The sequence below is a fragment of the Semicossyphus pulcher genome, unplaced genomic scaffold, assembly GCF_022749685.1.
Source record: "Semicossyphus pulcher isolate SPU_LCO1_2020_fin unplaced genomic scaffold, fSemPul1.0.p SCAF_14, whole genome shotgun sequence".
Classification (NCBI taxonomy): Eukaryota; Metazoa; Chordata; class Actinopteri; order Labriformes; family Labridae; genus Semicossyphus; species Semicossyphus pulcher.
Genome location: NW_027211648.1, coordinates 17,671,878 through 17,691,603, shown reverse-complemented (window position 1 = coordinate 17,691,603; position 19,726 = coordinate 17,671,878). Strand labels below are relative to the sequence as shown.

At 43.4% G+C, this 19,726-nt stretch overlaps 1 protein-coding gene across 2 annotated transcripts in view; it reads left to right on the top strand.

Moving 5' to 3' along the window:
* Positions 1-735: 735 nt before the first annotated feature.
* Positions 736-19,726, top strand: part of LOC138591019 (regulator of G-protein signaling 6) — a 49,197-nt gene continuing 30,206 nt past the window's right edge. For both annotated transcript variants that reach the window (XM_069661509.1, XM_069661508.1), the window contains exons 1-2: positions 736-1,091; positions 3,916-4,011. In XM_069661509.1, coding sequence (XP_069517610.1) covers positions 3,928-4,011 — 84 coding nt within the window. In that variant the 5' untranslated portion in view covers positions 736-1,091; positions 3,916-3,927. The remainder of the gene's footprint in view (positions 1,092-3,915; positions 4,012-19,726) is intronic.

Below are 19,726 nucleotides of genomic sequence, written 5' to 3'. Positions count from 1 at the left end.
GTATTTCTGGAGTATCTTCCTCGGGGGGCTTTCGGGATCTCATTTATGGCAAGAAAAAAAGGTTCATTCGTTCTGGTTGCCATTTAAGCTTGAATGACTCCAGAGTTTTCATGAAGAGGGAAGGAAAGGATGGAGCGCATGCAAGAGTGGAGGCAGAAACAGAGCGTGTTTGCCATCCTCGAGAGCAAATATAGAATTAATAGTTGTACGAGGAGGTGAAGGCGTCATGATTACAGAGAAAAGTTGCAGAACTTTGCATCATAGCCTGCAGAAAAACACAAGCAGCCTCACATAGAAGCTTTGAATAGGAATTGGAAAGCATTATCTCTGAGGCCGCCCGCTCAAACAGTCTGAAATATGTATTTATAGCCTGCGTGTGTGTTTGTGTGTGTGTGTGTGTGTGTGCTCAGTAACAGTAACTTGTTTTTGTATTAGCATTTCAATATCCTCCTAATGAAATGTTTCTCATTTTCAGCATCGGTGGGCGCTGCTGCAGTGTGCATCTCCCTGTCCTCCTTTCCTCCTCACTGCTCTCTCTCTCTCTCACACACACACACTCTCTGTCTCTCTCCTCCCTCTGTTTTCCTCTTTATACTCTCTCTAATTCCTTCATCCCTCCCCCTTTTTTTCCAACTTGATCTGCCTCTCTCTGCTGCACAGCCGCTCTCTCTCTCTCCCTCTCTTTTTCTCTCTCTCACACACTCGCACTCTTTCGCCTGCGCTCCGGCTCGAGCACATGCAGACAGAAGGGAGAGAGAGAGAGAGAGAGGGGGGATGAACGAGGCGCACACATGTGAGGATCTCCTGAGCTGCCGGGGCAAGGCAGAACTGGTGAAGAGAGAAGAAGAAGAGGAGGAGGAGGAGGAGGAATAGAGGAATACTGCAGTGACCAGCCAGCTTCTCTCACTCCCTCTCTCAATATATTTCACTCTCTCTCTTCCTCGCTGCTTCACTGCTTTCATCACCCAGTCTTCTTCATCCCCTTCTCTCCCCCTTCTGCCAATTATACCATGAACCTGCCTGCCGCTTGTTGCTAAGGGGGAGCCGACCGGGGGAGAGCAGAGTGGACCAGGCGTTATTTTGTTTCTAAGGTAATGAAAGCTTCGATAATGTTAACTGTCAGGTGTCACAGATGTTGCATTGCGCCGGGCTGCTCGCCTGCTGTGACTGAACTCACAGTCACAGTGTGGCTCAGGGTGTGTGCGGAGCGGGCTTGTTCTGTGCATGTTTGTGTGTGAACTCTTTGCCAGTTTGTTTCAGTTGACTGGGCGTCTTTTGGCCTGTTTATTTGAACCGTTGCAGGGGGCTCTGCACTCTGAATATGTGTGTGTGCGACGTCCTGTTACTGTGTTTGTCTCCTATTAAATTGGTGTTTGCAGTGTGCATGTGAATAGACACACATGTGCTGCACACAGGAGGGTATGTTGGTTGTCTGTATTTCACCTGTTTCACTTTCAGGTACCACCTTGGAAGGGCCCTCTGTGGAGTTTGATTTGCACGTTTGGAGGAAGTTGGTCTGTAGAATCACAGGGGACCTATTGGCACACTATTGTTTCCTTTAAGCAGGTGCTATGTAATCCATACCGCCTGCCTTCCTATACAGCCCTCAAGGAGGACGCAAAGATTAGCTGTCTAATGTGCTCAGACTCTAAAAACAGCACAGATGTGTTGGCCAATGTGGAGCACTGCACTCCGCACTCCTGGTGGCAATAACAAACACTAAAGCGAGAGCGGATGATTACTTATTCAATCATGCGCATCACCATGCTCCATGGTGTAGTAGATTAAAGTGTTCAACAATGGTGACAAAGCCAGCTCGCATGTCGGCTGCTGTGCTACGTGTTCCGCTGAATTTTGACAATTTCAATTTTGCCCTTTTTCCACCAGAGCCATTATCTGCATTCGTTCAAACTTGCAACGTTGCACGTCTACAATTACATAATTCAACTACTTCCAATCCCTTGCCAGCAGCTGGCCCGTGGCAAGATGCAGTGTGTTACTTATTCAGTTAATGTATGAAGGTTTCATACTGCGCCCTACATGAACTGCTGCCTGTGTCTTCTCTGCTTTCTCTTGGCAACAGCTCATCGTAGGTCTTTCACAAACACAAAAAGCAGTTACAGTGATTTGTGAGGCCCTGTGAGCTGTATGATTTTTTTATTTCCTGGCAGCTCTGTGTTTTATCATTACACAAATCACATTAAAGAACTACCAAATGGTGTAACCCATTTATTACACACAGGAGCCTGTATGACAAAGGGTAGACCAGGCTAAGGAGGCTCGCTGGAGCCCGGTGGTCAGCACAGGTTATGGAAATCCTGAGTTAAGCAGAATTAATTTTCATGAGAGAAGGAGGGAGGGAGGGCGAGACAGCCTGAGGAAAGTGTTTAGGGTTGTGTAAAGGTTGTAAATAAATCCCTAAACAGCAGCTTCCAAATAAACAATGAAGCCTGGCAAATCAAAGGTAACCACCATATGCCTGCAGCTAATAGATTCCACTCCTAATGCTACCAACGCTTAGCACAGAAACAACAATGAATAGAGAGATGGTTCATCTTTCATGGACATGAGATTCTTTTATGATGACTCATCAAGCTTACAGTCAAACTGAAGATGTGCCGTAGAAAGTTGGAACACACTTGTGCAGGAAAGTGCAACATTTTTTTGTACAATAGTATTCATCCCGCCCTGTTGTTCTGTGATTGGCTAGGAGAGCAAATGGTTGACCTATTATCTCTCCTAGCCAATCACAAGAGAACTGTCCGTGTTCCGCGTGAATACCACTTGTAGTAGTGGAGCGGCCAAAGTTTTGAATCTTAATCGTTAATTTTATGTATGTCAGCCAATTATCCATTAGCTGTTTAGCTAGCTATTTCAACTATTGCTATCTAAATACATATAAAGCTCCTGTTTCATTATTTTAGCTATCTAGTACACGCATGAATACAGTTAAGCTAAGCTATTTCAGCTAGCTTTATCCATAACTTTTAGCTAACCATGTCACCGTTAAAGTGTTTACTTCTGTCTATTTCAAACATTTATCTCATTTAACAACATAAGAAAATCTATCCGTCAATTTTAATTATTTATTTAAGCAGTTTACCGATTACTATTAGCTAAATATCATAACTGTTTACCCCTTGCTTTAAGCTAACAGTTTTAGCAGTTTTTGCGCTACTTTAAAGGTATAAACTCAAAGATTTTCTTGTAAATAAATGTCTGTCAAGTCACTGTCTATCGCCGAATGAGGTAACACAATGGTGATTGAGCCTATGGCACACTGATGAAAGCCTTTACAATTGCGGTATATAGAATTAATACAGACTGGGTGTCTGCGGCGACATTTGCAGAAAAAATCACAAGCAACACGCAGTTACGGACACGTTTTCAAAAACACAATTTAACTCTATTCCAATCATTTATCTACTGTTTTGTCCCTTTTGCTTATGCTAGCTACTTTTACAATGAATTGCCAGTGTTCAGATGTTATAGCTAACTTATAATATAGGATACATTTTTTTAAATTCAAGTAAAATCTGTACTCTTTTAAATTAGGTTAGCTACCTGCAATCCTTCATGTAACTTCTGGTGAAAGTGGAAACTAGTATCCTCCTGGTAGAATCACTGCGGTATTTTATGCTCAGGCTTTGACTTTGTATCTTAGTTAATATTCATCTTACATCAGCCTACCTGAGCTCTCTTATCTTCCTGTACTGTGACAGGCGTCTCTTCTCTGACACAGCAGGATACACTGTGACGGCTGAATGTCATGACGATAAAGGCTGGAGGGATTTTAGTTCCCAAGGGGGAAATAGAGATGCTGACTGATGTTTATACAATCATAATGTTTTGTTCTTGCACTGACCAGCGGATGTGGGAAAATGTGTTAATGTGCCTCATTTGTTTCTCTGACAGGACGGAGTGAAAATGGCGGAAGGGTCCAAAGATCAGGGAGGTGTCGGCACCACCGATCCAGAGGAGGACTCCCCCAATATGATCGTCTACAGAAAAGTGAGTCTCATTCTATATGTGTGCTACAGTATGTGACCTATATGAAGGGGGAGACATTGGCTTGGAGGCAATGACCCATAGGCAGGCTTCTGACAGCTCACTGGTCCGTGTCAGTGTGTATCTAGCACATACTGGTTTCACTGTCAGGTGTCAGGAAGTCTGTCAACCATCCTGAAACAAGGTCAGTGATGCCCCTTCCTCCGAGTCTCCTCCTTCTGTAGCATCTCTAGCCAAGCAAACTTCAGCCCTCCAATATTTTAATAAGCTCTCAATCCCATCACAGGAGGTTTGGCCAGTGAGAGGTCCTTTAATGTCAAGGGTAATTATCCGGTCCCCATGGCACCTCACTCTCAATGGCTGCTGTTTGATTGGAGCGGGTTTGCAGTATTGGTGGCTAATTACCAGGATGTTCAGCGTTCGGTGGAAATTGCTGATTCTCCAGGGCCGGGAATGGAAACAGCCAATGAGCTGGTGGTTATTCCTCCTCAGCTGACGAATAGCTTGTTATTTCTCTGGCAGCGCCCTGACAGCCCACTTAAATAAAAAAAAAAGCTTCTTTTGATCAGACTCACACTGCGGGATCCACTGCTCCCACCGAGCCGGCTGTCTTTATCACGTGTAAAAGGCGCACTCGAAGCAAGACAGAGTTGACAGATCCCGTCCAACCTAAATCTGTTGTTGCATCCTTCTCCTAATGATTGTCCATTTTATAAAGCAGAGTAAACAGATTAGTGGGCGAGACGGGATGTGAGATAAATCTTGACAGCGGCGGATTTAGTGGTTAACATTCTCTTCTAGGCGTGTTGCTGCAGAGTTTCCTGTAAACCATCTTTTTTTATTAACACCTCCACTATGCAGCTCACCTGGAAAAACTGTCAGGGTCTCGTTTGTACGCAAAAACCTGATAAATCTGTACTTCTGATAATAATGCTGCTGTTACATTGTGTGCGATGAAAACAGTGTCACACGTCAGCAGTTGGCAGCTTAAGCGGTAATGGAAGTGCATTGCCAGCAACAATTGACTACTCTACAGTAAATACTCAAGCTTTAACAGTTGCAGTGAGCATTTCGCTTGAAGGAATCCAGGAATGATAATCAATAATCCTTTCAGATCTATGAAAACAAATGACATCACAGCACAAAGCTCTGGCTTCATGTGAGGTGTCACAAAACTGTCTGAGTGCAGCATCTGTTTTGTGTTTGTGTGCGTTTCTCTACATGGTAACGCATCCGCTGTTTATTCACTATTGTCATTATCCTCTGTGTACTGTAAGAAGCCGTCACGCTGCACAGGGAACATACTGCGCCTGCATGTAACACCGGGCATCTTCATGGCTTTCACAGCACAGCCTCATTACGTAACGCTACACATGCCTGGAGGCGACGCATTTAACAGGCTAGTTTTTGCTTGTCAGGATGTTGCCTGAGGGAATATTCATCATTTCATGTTTAAGTCATTCGCAGCGACAACGGACAGATGATTCTGAGAGTGACTGGGTTTTTTACGGCCTCGTTTGAAGCTTGTGAGGAAGAATGCAGGAGCAGGATGAGCAGAAATACAAAGAATTATTCATTTAAGACACAATATTTTAAGGTCTCAACATACCTGACTTTAGGTTGATTGATATATTTTATTTAACCTCAGTGTCGCTCACTAGCTGAAGATGTCAGGGAGGCCAAACAACAGAGGTGCTGGGACTCCGAGGGCAGAGCACCTCTGTGGGTGGGCCGGCCTGCGCAGTGTGAAGGCGCTGCTTGCAGAGCGGCAGATGGCCGCCAATATGCTCGGCCGCCTGGGAAAAGACTGGCAGCCTCATCCCAAAGGCCTGAGCCGCTGTCAGCTGGAAGATATCAGCATCTTGCTGCCAGGAACAAAAGCTCATGTAGTCCTGATAGAAATATTCCAAAGTGTGGGCAGCACCTCTGTGAAATGTGGAGCAGGTAAGGGTTGAAATACCTTAAATGTTGCCGTATCTGTTGCAAAACTATTAAGTAAAGTGTGTAGGCAGTTAGACAAAGGTGAGTGTGTATTGAGCCATTAGAGAGGCTGAGTGCTCAGGATGGGAGGAGGTTTGTCTCTGTCCATGCTGCTGCAGATCTCTCTCTCTCTCTCTCCTCCCACGAAAAAGAGGAAGTGAAGCAAAACAATCCAATAACTGCAGGACGGCTTTTTGCCTCGAGAATCTGTGGAGGTATTTCAGCGTAGCAGAAGTGTGATGCACACAAACTGTGAATGCGCGAACACAAGCTTCTGATCCTGTTGTTGTGTTTTTCCCTGCTATATTTGGCATGCTTAGCAGACAGAACCAGGCGGGTAGATGAGTACGAGTGGCACCGAGAGACATACAGAAAAGACATTTAAACTGTGATGAGAAGCACTACTGCACGGGGAAATGCAATTAAGCAGGGGAGCAAGGCCACTTTACTGCTCTGATGAGGTAAAACAAACAAACTATTAATAGCTAGCATGTCTCGTCTTTAAGCGTCTCTTTTTCCCCTCTGTGACTTTGGGATCTAGACTGTTGTTGCGATGCCGCCGGCTGCCTTGTTTCACACACACACACACACACACACACACACACACACACACGGTTAATTGACCCCAAAGGATGAAAGCCATCCTGTCCTACCCAGGGAGAGTAAAATCTGTGCTGCATCACCTCTTCCTTTTATTCAGGTCATTAAATGTTTGATGGGATAATTCTTGGCAGTCACCTCGTACCTGAAGGCGAGCGTTGTAGCCATAATATCTGTAGTACAATTACACAAAGCTGTCATCCAGATAAGTTTAAGGAGCCATTTGTGGGGAAATATTAGTAATTAGCAATGACAGGAAGTTCAAAGGCACTACAAGTGCTCGTGGCCTTAAGGTGCAACTGTGTTATTTTCTAGCTCAATAGACTACAACATTTGCTCAGCTGGTAAATGGTTGTTAAAGTGTGGCGCTCTAAAAGCTCCATCTTTAAGATACATTAGTGCAGGGAATCCACTTTTTAGCTACACTTCCTGTATGTTTCGTGAGATGGCAATGTCAGTCCAGCACTTTCCCCTAGCAACCTTCCCCAGGAACTGGGAAGCTTTTAGGAACTCTGTGCGTTTCGATAGCAGGAACCAGGGTCTAAATTTAGTTCCGGGGTCATTGATATACCCCCTGAAAAGTCCCTGCTCGGGGGGTACTATTTTCCAAAGGTCCAGGAACTCTCAGGACGGGGCCTGCAGTGCTGATCGTTTCTGATTGGTCGAGTACTTGCTGCGTTTTATTTCACCCGCCATGTTTGAAAGACTGCAGCTGCAAGCTCACTGTTATGATTGATTCAGTGAATCCAACTGCTGTGCAATAAAGCACGATCAAAAACAGCACGAGGAATCCATGCTAACAGGCTTACTTCTTCTGCTTCTTACCGCCACCTACTGGACCAGCTGTGTAGTGCCGTTACTTATATTACTTCTCTATACATCATTGGCCTGATTCGCATAATCTTCCCGGGACTTTAGCCCGCTGTGGAAAAGCAGACAACGATGGGCCACAGGAACCATTTAGTTCCTTGAAGAGAAGTTCCTGGTACTTTTGATCGAAAAGCACCTTTTGATCCAGACTGAGGTGTCTCAAACATTACTGGTTGGATTAGCATGAAAATTAGTGCAGATATAAATAGGCGCAAAAGAATGAATCCTGCTGACTCTGGTCATCCCCGATCGTGGCCGCTGACTCCCTTCTCGTAGCTTTTGAGGTGATACATCCTGTTTGTGTTGCAGTGATGCAGGTTTTGTTGGAAGACTTCCACTTATACCATATAGAAATTAGGAAGCTGTTGCTGCTCAACATGTCGTCTTTTTGTCCTGTTTGTTGTTTTCTCATCCACTTTGCTCTTTTATGCCGGTGTGATGCAGATAATTGCACGTCGTGGGAATGCACTGCTCAAGTGTCAGGTGCTGTTTCTTAGTGGATGACCACCAACGCTGCATTAGCAACTGATCTCAATGTCCTGCCAAAAATGTTTTCCCTTCTCTCATCTAATGTGACATATTCGACAACTTGACAGGAGTACAGAGCGCTCTTCCCTGCAGGGCTGTAAACACGACGAGATAAACTGGCAGGTGGAAGTAGTAAACAGAAGGAAGGCCACCCTTGTGTTTTTTCTTTCTGTTTCACGGTGTGGGACCCACTGCACGTGACCGATACGCCTTTACTCACATCCGCCCAGCCTCGCCGGTCACTTGTTGCCGTGAATTGAGGAGTCAGTCCAAACAGCTCCCACAAGGATGATTTACTTAACAGGATAAGACTGTTTTCTTAGGCTGTTAAAAAGCGACCCTGCTGACTTGGTGCGTGTTGCTAGGTATCCCAGCATGCTTTGAGGAGCAAATCAGCTGCTTGCACGTCAGTTCACTTTCAGTCAGGATGCCGTTAGACTTTCCTTGACGCTTCTGATGCCACTGTTTACATTCTTGTTTCCCAGAAGTCTGTCCCGGGCACCTCCTTTCCAATGACATCACATGATTAATAAAGACGGCAACCTTGGTTGGTTGGGGATTATTGTGTGGACACAGTGACCATCTCAACATGCATAAATGTTGTGTAAACTGAACCCTACATTAGGATGTAACACGAGATACTCTTTAAACTGATTGCAGCAGCATTTTTGCTACAGGCTGCAGATTGATTGTTTCTTTCAACTGTGCAGTGTTGTTGTACATTAGTAAATGGCTGCAAATAACTTTACATTTTCATTAACGCACACACTCCCACACAAGAGCAGTCAGCTACCATGCAAGGTGTTGACAATCGGAAGTGTCTTGCCAAAGGACACTCCAACATCTGGACCGGAGGAGCTGAGGATAAAAGTAATCAGAGGATGATTTGGAAGAGAAATTCTTGCATTGTTTACAGATCAGGCCAGGTGAAAATTTCAGTTTTTTGGCTTATGACGAAATACCTGCAAAACCAACTCCCAACTCTGCATCTTATTTACCCCTATAATTGAGAGCTAATAAGCTAATTCTAGCAAGCTAGCACCCTTAAATTTAGAGACAGTGGGGCGGCTGTGGCTCAGTGGTAGAATCGGTCATCTCTCAATTGGAAGGGTTCGATCCCTCGTGTCTTTGGGCAAGACAGTGAACCCTAAATTACTCCTGAAGACATAGCCTTTGGTGTTTGTATCTGCTTAGCCTTTGCCATCAGTGTGTGAAAGGGTGAATGTGACATGTAGTGTCCAAAACAATGCCAGTTCGAGCATGTTAGCATGCTAATTAGCATTTAATTCAAGGCTCTGCTGCGACCACCACAACAACAAAGCAGTCTTTTTATATATATTTTTTTCTTTTCTTTTCTTTTTCTCCCCCCTCATTTCCTTTTTTTCCTTTCTTCTTCTTCTTGCTAATTAATAATTGAAGCTCATTTCAAGATTTCCATCTTTAGAAAACTATCCGGCCCTCTGAGACATCACATCCTCCCATTCATTTATTCATAACCAGCTCACTTTCATCATTACTTTGTAATTTTACACACGTATGTGCTTTAAACGTTGAGATGGCACTACAGAGAATAAAAAACTCAAGGATGTAAAGAAAAATGTCTTTTAAAGCTCAAACAAAACACCATGTTTCTAAGTGACAGGTCTTTGAATGTACGTGAACATGACAGCGTTGTGGTACATGTCAGTGGAAGTTTGCTGCCGTATATGAGCTATGGGGCGGACAATAGATGTTATTACACCCTTGTCGCGCCTTCAGGCGGGATATATGTTCAATCTAACATAACCTGAGTGATGGGAGAAGAAGAAATTACTGTCAACGCTGTCCTAAACCTCCCACACTATCAGTGACTGTCAGCTTGTAGGGCTTAGATCTCTTTAAATGCAGGTCACAAAGGTAATTCACTCCACTCTGCCGTGTGTGGATATTGTGGCGATACTGGAAATCCGTATAAAATTACAGACGCTGAGTCTCCCTCGAGTGGCAGGAGAAGATGAAATTACTGTAAATAGCTTGTTCCCACATCGTCCGTTCACCTACCACAGCAGGGACCGACAGCTGGTCGGGTTTAAACGGCCAAGAGGACTTATCGCTCCAGTTCTGCTCGCCTGCTTGTCTTTCTGCTGCCGCCCATGACTCACACTCTCCTCTCTCTCTCTCTCTCTCTCTCTGAAGTGCCCCTGAGGCCCGTGGAGGGTATATCGCTCCTCTTTTAAGTCCAGCCTCCATCCGAGGTGTCTACGGTCCACTACTGGCTGTTCCTGTGTGCACTTAAGATAGCGCAGTCCAGCTACACATTGTGGATATCGCTCCCGCAGCTGTAGGAACCATCTCTCCGAGTGTTTTATCACATATGGCTGTTTTAACACCGTCTCCACTTGCACCATGGGAGCGCTAATCTGCCTCGCTGGTATGGGCTGAAGCATCGGGGTCACGCTGAAGCCTGTGCGCCTGTATGCTAAGTGCCAGTGTGGGCTGCTTTCCTGGTTGGGTCAATAAGATAAAACAACAGTAGCAGTGTAAAGCTCCATCTCTTATATAACCAGCTCCTGTGCTGTGTGTTGGCTCGTCTCTAAGCAGGAGGACCAACACATGAAAATCCTGGAAGTCCACAGGACAACAAATCATAATTGGATAATAATTCACAGTGTTTTGGCAGCTTGTCGACTGAGATTATTCAGCTCATCCACAGAGAATCAGTCTGACTGAAATAAAAGGCTTTTCTGCAGGGAGGAAAGTCCTTCCTGTGCAGATGCCCCTCCTGCTCTCTCTTCCTGTTTGCACACTGCTGACTGTGTGCTCTTAAAGCAGCACATTAAATAATGCAGCCAGTGTTTCTGCGCTACATAAAGAGTAAAGCTGCATATGCATAGTGTAATGTTAATAGGGTGCTTGGTCTCTGGCACCAATGTGTCCCACTTCTAACCTCCCGTTTATCTCAAGCTCACAACACCTCCTCCTGTACTCTGAGTAACCTCTGCATCTCCACGGGACACTGATCCAGCTCCCCGCACTCCAGAGCGGATCATAAAATACTCTAAATATCTATAGAATTACAGCAATTACACATACAGAGGATTTCCACATCGGATCCATTAACCGTCTTTAGTGTAATAGCGTCAGAGAGGAAGTTAAACTGTTGTCTATGCCGCTGCTACAGAATAAACACTCGTGTCATCATATAGGGTAAATACTGATGGGTTATTGAAAGCGGCTCTGACATAAGTGTGTTAAAAGCTGCTGGTTCTCGGTGCCTCGGGGTGACACTCTGACGAGTTTGACAGCAGTGACTCGCTGGGCTAACTGTAGCCCTGCAGTATGCTGACACTCTGAATTAGTGGGGAAAAAAGGATGTGAAAAGAGAACAGGCTCGAACAGCCCCACATGGTTTTGTCATATTTTTTAAAACAAATGTACTCACAGTAACAGAGTCAGTATTTATACCTACATTGGTACAAAGTTGCGATCTAAAGGGTTTAAATCAAGAGGGAATATTTTAGCAACTTACATAAGAAAAAGGCAGAAAAGGTTGTTCTCATGTAGAACTAAAAAGTCAGCCATGATCACGTCGGCCAAACTCAGCCGTGCTTGGTCGGGAATGATGTTGCCAAAAGGGAAAACAACAGAACCACTGAGACCTGGAAGTCCCAAAGAGGATAAATTGTTAGATTAGATTTTTATTTAAATACAATGAGTAACTCCAGCAGTTTACGAGGCAGTCATTTAAAGTTATATCACTTGTGCTGAATGCTCCAAGCTGCTGAAAATAACAGAAAAATATGTTGCATCTAAAAGTACAGAATGTGTTTCTTTAAATGATTTTTGGCCTCTAGGGGGCAGTAAAAACAGGCTCAACATAAAGGTTTTATGGCAGACTTGTTGGTAAACAGTCCAGCATATTAACATTTGGAGTCTTGTTTCTGGCCGGAAAAACTTTTAGCTCTGGTTTGGGTCTCCACCAACTTCACGTATCTGGTTCTTTAGCCACCGTTTCTAACACTAATTTTGTCACTTTGCCACGTGGTTTGTATACAATGGTGTTTTGGACCTTTTTTTTTGCACACACCTGCTTCACCTTAGGGAGATTCCTGCTCGAGCCACGCACAGGCAGAAAAACTGCAGAGACACAAAGCTCTCCATCATGTGTGTGGCCATTCTGACACACGCTCGCTCTAATACACGCAGAAACACACACATGCAAATAAGAGGTTAATTTATTACAATTCTCAGTCATAACTACCTGTGGCACCGACAATCGTGCCCACAGATATTAATACACTGCCCAGTGTCCATTACGCATGCACTGGAGAATACAGCCGTGTGATCCAACAGTAAGTAAACATTTAAAGCCGACCTTTCATTGATGGAAGCACCCTGTCCGATCCTGACGTTGTGTCTGGAGATCCTTGTGCGTTAACTTACACAGCGTCTCTCTGCATTCTCTTTTCTGCTGGGCAGTGGGATCGCTTCAGTGGCTGTAACATCAATCCGTGCTGCAACATAGATCTTTCAGTGACCCGTGTTTTGTTCTGCGTGTGCAGGGGCACAGTGGAAAGAAAAAAGTTAAATATGCCCCTCCAAGTCCCGTTTATGTAAGAAGAATGACTGAAATCCATCATGTGTATAGCAACACACCAGCCTGCAGGTGCACCTGGCTCTTAAAGGGAATGAGAGCTGACACTCTGATTGGTTTGATTTATGTTATACCAAAAACACGCCTATGAATAATCCAAGCACTTAAGCCAACCTCTTTGCGCCTTGCGCCTCGGTTTGCGCCCAGACTGTGTGCCGTCTAACGAGCAAAAGTGGGTCAGACACGCTTAGGATTCGTTTTAGACTGCGCCTTCCGCCGTGTAAATAGGGCCCGAGGAGTGGAACAGATCAGGTTGTAACTCACTTTGGCTTTATCATCATGAGCGGCCCCATCTAAAAGTACTGACACCCATCATAATATAAAAGTATTGATTGTAGCTGCTTTAAGGGTCTCTGCAAGAAAGCAGTTCAATAATATTTTACAGTAATAACTGTAACTACTGATCAAATAACTGGCAAGAGGACTCAATCCCATGACTCAGAGACAGGATCTTAATCAAAAACTGTTTTTACTTGCAAATGTTTAGTACACAGGGAGTCAGAGGATCAAGCTAGCAAGGAAAAGAAAAGGTCAGGTCCAGGAAAATCTGAGCAGAGATTTGAAAACAACAGGAGAACCAGACACTTGGGAAGAGAATGGAAAGATTGACACAGGGTACAGAGACGAACTGGCACTGAGAGAGGGGCACACATAAATACACGAGGGAGGGAAGGAAAATCACAAAAGAGCAGAAGGAGAAGTATCTGAAACAAAGAATTAGGGGATTTTAGAATAAAACAGGAAACAATGTAAAACATAAGCTAGGGTGCAGTGTGCAACTTCACAATGACTGTCACAATGAAGTGTGTAAGATAAAAAAAATAAGAGCCCAAAAATCGCGAGAGACCTTTTGTATTTTAATGCTTCCTAGTTGAGACTACCAATAACTTTTAAAAGGGCCATCTTCATCCCTTACCTAATACATTTCATCATATAAAAGAATATTTACAGAAGGTTTTACCTTGTAATAGTATAAAGCTTTCTGCCCTCTATTTTTACGGCTGGTTTTACGTCATAAAACCACAACGGTGGATTAACTGATGTGGTTTTATTGAAGGGTGCAGCAGCATAAAAGGCAGATGAGGTCATTTAGGTTGAAATCATGTGTGCGTGCTGTGAGTGTGCAGAATATTCTCAACATCACAGGGCAAGATGGTTCATTTTTTACTGCAAAATAACTTTCAAGGGACATTTTAAAAGGGAATTCTCACAAGATCAGATTCAGGGGCTGAATCCTTCGAAGGACGCGACCTACGGAGGATGAGTCATTCGTAGCCTGTGTAGACCGCTAAGGCCGAACTTCAATGAGACGGTCTTGTCTACAGAGGATTTCCTGTTTGCGTCACCGGCTGTTCCCACCCCTTACCCTTGTGTCACCAAACGCCGCTCCCGTTGCCTTGGCCGCTTGAGAGTCTACCATCTTGTTTCAATTGGTGCGCAGTAAATCTTGGGATATGTTGGGCCGCGAAGGATGCACCCGATGGATCCTTTGTGGCCCGGGAAAAAGGAGGACACATTTGTCGGCCGCATCTGAAGGAGCCTTCAAAATGGGACAGCCTTTGATGCGCGGCTGGGACGCAATCGACCTTCAAATACATTGAAGGATGCAGCCCCTGGATTGGGAAACAGCTTTTGAGATAGAGTTGATTATTAGAAACACTTCTCAAATGCATTTTATTTTGAAAATCTGACCCTGCCCCTGGTATCTCACTGCTGCTCATCTCTTCTTCTCTCATAAACTTATCATCTTTATGCTTCAATTTCAGCTGCAGTTTTTACTTTCAAACCCTCGGGGCTCTTGTCTAGAAACGCATCCCGCCTCCTCTTGTCCCATTTTCACTCTGCTAATCAAAGAAAAAGCGTTTGTTGTCACTGCTGACAGTTTTTTTTTGTTGGTGGTACATTTTATTATTTAGCTGGCAGACCAGCCATGATGAGAGTGTCCTCAATATGCTGAAAAGAGCTGATGATGTACGGTTCTCCCCTGTAAAAAACGCTGCATGCTTTTTGTCCGATTACAAGTTATTTAATATTTTAATCTTTGGATGCCTCATTAGTCTGATCTGTCTCTGTATCTGAAGAACATATCGTCCCAGTCATTCAGACATGGCTTTCAAATGGCTTTTAATTACCTCAGACAAAGACAAAGAGAATACTACAGCGCAATCGAGTTTGTCACACAATGAAAAACGCTGATCAACAACATGAAGGCTAATTGGAGCCCCATCTGCCGACTCTTCCATCTGCATTGTTAGACACATCTGATATCTGAAATGGTTTCCCCTTGAAATAGACGCTCTGACTCACATGATCGAGACAGACTGAGTGTCATCTGTGCGCTGTTGAACCTCAGGTAATAACCGAGCTTCTGTTGCCGGCGTGGTGAGACGCTCTGTAATTGTCTGGGTTTGGGCTGAAGCGGGGATGAGTCACCCAGGTCCCCGATGTTCATCACGATGGCCGACTGATAGTCTGACTGAACAGCCCTCGAAGGAGAGGCCAGACCCTGAACCTGCATCCCCCAAACCACATCATGACTCTGTAACTTTGCTTCCTGTGATTTATCAGTTGTTCGCTCTCACTTCCTGATATCTATTGGAAAAATAACTGAAGTGTCCTTTTGTGTTTGTGCGGTTAAATACAGCCGCAGACGTAAAGGTCTAAACAACCCATTTGTCAGTGATGACATCCTCTGGTACGCAGGAAGCAGTGACGTGAGAGACGCTATCTGATGTTATGTGAGTGAGTTAGATAATCGTGGCAGATTCTCTTCTTTGTTTCGTCCTCAGCTTGGAAATAATAGAAATGTCCTTGTGGGAGACCTTGCTGTGTGGCGACTCCCATTTCCACTCCAATCGCTTAGTCAATAACTCATATGGCAGAGGCCAAATCCATAACAAAGCCGTGATTGCTTTCATCAAACTGAGTGAGCAGAAAACGTCAGCGAGCCTGGACTTTTTTTTTTCTTTTATATGGTAGTCTTAGGGAAACTCATTTGCGTTCATACAGTCCTTTCTGTTTCCACGCACACATATGAGGGTCAAACCAAGTATCCTGCATCTCCTACCACAGCCAGAAACCGTTATTAATCCCAGCTTCCTTCTCAACTACTTACACATGTCAGGCAACATGAGCCTAATTCGTTTAGACACTCCAATACATCCAGCTTTGAATCTGACACCACCGCATTTGCTTTAAATGGAAATTAGTCTTCATTAACAGGGAAGGCTGTAGGAAGGGAGTGGCGAAGCTTTTAAGCTGGTAATAGTCATCGCAGTCGATCGAGAGAGAGGGAGAGAGAGAGGCGGTGATGATGCTGCAATCGGGTGGTAACACAAGAAGAGGCTAACATGGTTATTCCCACGCCTCAGAGGCACAGCTGGCAGCGAGGAGCACATACACATTCATAAATGTGTGTTTTTGTTTTTCCACAGTAAGGGCGGAGGGTTTGAATATTGCTTAGACTGACCCTGAATCAGTTCAACACATCACCGCCTGAAATTCTGAGTGTCAACCAATGACTGTATAGATGGATGACACATCTCTATCTGCTCCCATTGTACGAAATTGATGCCAAAATACCCCCCTGTGATAGGCGCTGCCATCTTGCGATGGTGACGTCATTTGGAGCCAGAGCTGAGCACTAGAGACCGGCAAGTGGAGCCGCCGTAGCCACTTCCGCTAACCAAAACACACACTTAACTTACCAAGAAACAGCAAAGGTCCTGCACGCCGGTGTGTTTAACAGCAGAACAGCTTCTTTGTGTTGGTCTGAAGCAGCAAACTTCAATGACTGTAGTGATTGTTTTAGTTACGTTTCCTCTCACTGTTCCTTCTCTACTCTGCTAATCCGGAACAGATCGGCTGCAGGAGCCGTATTTGTCAACAGAGCTGTCAATCATCCTTTTTACAGCATCAAATAACTCAATAAAACTAAACTTGTCAGAAAAATGAACACTTAGACGTAAATCAGCATGATAATAACTAGCTATAATGACAGAAACCGTGTTTGAGAAACATTTATTTGGTGTGTATTTTGATTTTACAGTACTCATGCCCCATCTGTTAAAATGGAGGAGGTGGGCTTTATGACCTATACTGCAGCCAGTCAGCAGGGGGCGCTCAAAATGTTTTGGCTTCACTTTAAGGGAGCTGTCATGTTGTCCATCTTTTTATACAGTCTATGGTGTAAACAGTCGACATCAAGGCAAGGGAAATGCCATGTGTCATGACTGACATACTTAGTCTGCGAATAAGCAGCATTAATTGAGGTGTGTTCTTCCTCTATATAGGCCCCTGGGTGATGGAGACTTAAGTAATGATGCAGCCTTTCATAAATGTAAGATCTTATAACATTAAACCATTTAAATTATTTTATTACAAGCTTTATTTTGGATTTTCTTGTGTTTTTTTTAATGTCTTGGGTCTGTTGACATCAGTTCTTTTGCTGAGCTTTGTCTTCTCATTTACATGTTTATGAATTCATAGTCATGGAGATGACTCTCAAGTGCTAATGTTAATTATTAGGTTAATAGTGATATTCCTGTCGGCCACTTTGGCTTTTTATGATGTCTGAAAGTGAAGACAGTGATGAGGAGGACACAGTTGCTGTAGTAGAGGAGGAGTACCTGTGTCCTACAATACCGATGAAGAGAAAACGGGAGGAGGAATATGATGAAGAGTGGGACAGTAAAAGATACAGGTGGTGGGACAAGTTCTGGGACAGTGGCTCGGAAAGCGGGTCTGATAGTGATTGCAGCAGCGTCACGTCTGAAAATGACAACACTGTCCTAGAAGAAGAGAAGGACCCACTTCCCACTGATAACACGGAAATGACAAGAGAAGAGGAAGATGAAAATAATGACACAGTCAAAGAAGACGATGCCTCACTTCCAAGAGAAACCAGGAAGAAAAGGGGAAGAGACGAAGAAGAACATGATGACGCCGACAAAGAAGACAACGTCCAACTTCCTTGTGAAAGCAAAAAAAGGAAAATGGATGATGAAGATCATGAGAAAAATACTGTCAAAGAGGACAACGCCTCACTTCCTGAAGAAACCAGGAAGAAAAGGGGGAGAGATGAAGATGAAGATGAAGATGAAAGAAGCTTCAAAAAATCCAGGAAGTAAGACATCAACAACATAACAGACAGGACATAACAAGTCTGTAACACCTCCCCTTCCCCATCCACAAACATCCTCAACACCCAACTGATCCCCTTCACCCTACATGTTCTTTATCTGGTCCACACTTCCACATCCAGGTGTAGACCAGGTTTAAAGCACAGTCGTGGAGTAAACAGACAAATAAACTTCCATCACCACCAGCTATGGCAAGCCCTTTTAACATTTAATCAGTAGCAGTAATAATAATTGTAGATATCAACAATTGCTTTTTGACTAGTTTGAATTCCAGAATGTTAATTATTGATATCAACAATTCAATTTCCACTTGGCAATATCAATTGTTGATATCAACAATTCAATTCTTACTAGTAGCAATGTTCAATTAATTTTAGATATCTTCAACTGCATTTTTATATATCTGAAATGCAATTGTTAAAAAGGGCTTGCCATACACCAGCTCACTCCTGACACCCACCAGCTGATCGTCCCGGAGGAGGATCCCTCTTTGACTCTGCCTTCCCAAGGTTTCTTCCACAGGGAGTTTTTCCTTGTTCTCATTGAGGGTCTAAGATTTGGGTGGATGTCATAGTTTATCTAATGTGGGCACTAATCAAATCAAATCAAACTTATAACTATAGCACCTTTCATGCAAAAAGAATGCAACACAAAGTGCTTCACAGAAAAATTAAAAACATATCACAAGAATTAAAAAACATATCACAATAATCCAAATACTGGAAACCTGCCCCTCCCGACCCACCCGCAGGGGCACACATACACTTTATCACACACAGATACAGACAGACACACATGTACACACATGCACATACATACTCACACACATACACCCACCCACACACACACACACACACACACACACACACACACACACACACACACACACGCACTAAAATTCTCCTTCCAAAATAAAGAACGATAAAATGTAAATTGACATGCTCAGTCAATTCAATTTGTTTTTAGAAACAAGGAAGTCACTATTAAACAACAAAATGTCAATGTAATGCAAAATAAATAATTTTCTCCACTGGAAATTTTTTCATGATTTTTCTGATTTGTATTTGTTTGGTGTAATTTCACATATGGGTTCTTTCCCATATAACATAACCTTATAATGCTTTTGATTACCCACGCATCAGACATGGCGTTTCTGAGTACTGATTGTTTAATTGTGTAACACATTATGAGAACATCTTTCTGCACATCACCTCATCTGAGACATTTGGGGAAAAAAACAACTTTGCACATGTTTGCAGATTCTAATTGGATTTTATGAATGTATTGAAATGAACTTTGCTTTTTTTTGTGTCACACTGAAATTAATGGCATACAGAACTGTTAGCTTTATATAAGCTTTATATAAATAAATTAAATATAAAATAAATTAAAAAATGCGTTCTAAAGAATCCATGCTCCTAACTTTAAATATTTAACATAGAACTGTTGAAATCAATGTGACTTACAGCTATTTCTAACACAGATGCAAGGTGTTTTATAACACATGTTCAAAAAATAAATAAAAACAGTAAATAAGTTGCAAAATAGGCAACAGACAATTTTTAAAATAAGTATATCAAGGAGTCCTTTATTAATATTGCAACCTAAATGGCTCTCATTGTGTCTCATAAGCTGTGCCAAGGTCAGTCGGGAGCGCTGTTACAAATATGAGAGATATTTTATCCAGTCAGCTGCCCAGTTAGGTTCAGTTCAGTGCACGTGCAGGGCTGCAGCCACCCAAACTGAACTCCTCTACTAGCCATGTGGTTAACAAGTTAAATGCCTGCGTTTGTGATGTGAAAGCATTTACAAAGAGAAAAAGACGGTAAACGTGCGTCTTAATCATAGTTCAGTATAAAACCCACTACGGCACCACACGGCACGGAAGGTCAATCACACTGAGATGGGAGAGAAAAGCTTGTACCAGCGTATTAGACTATAAGGACATGCTGAAGACAAAAAAAAT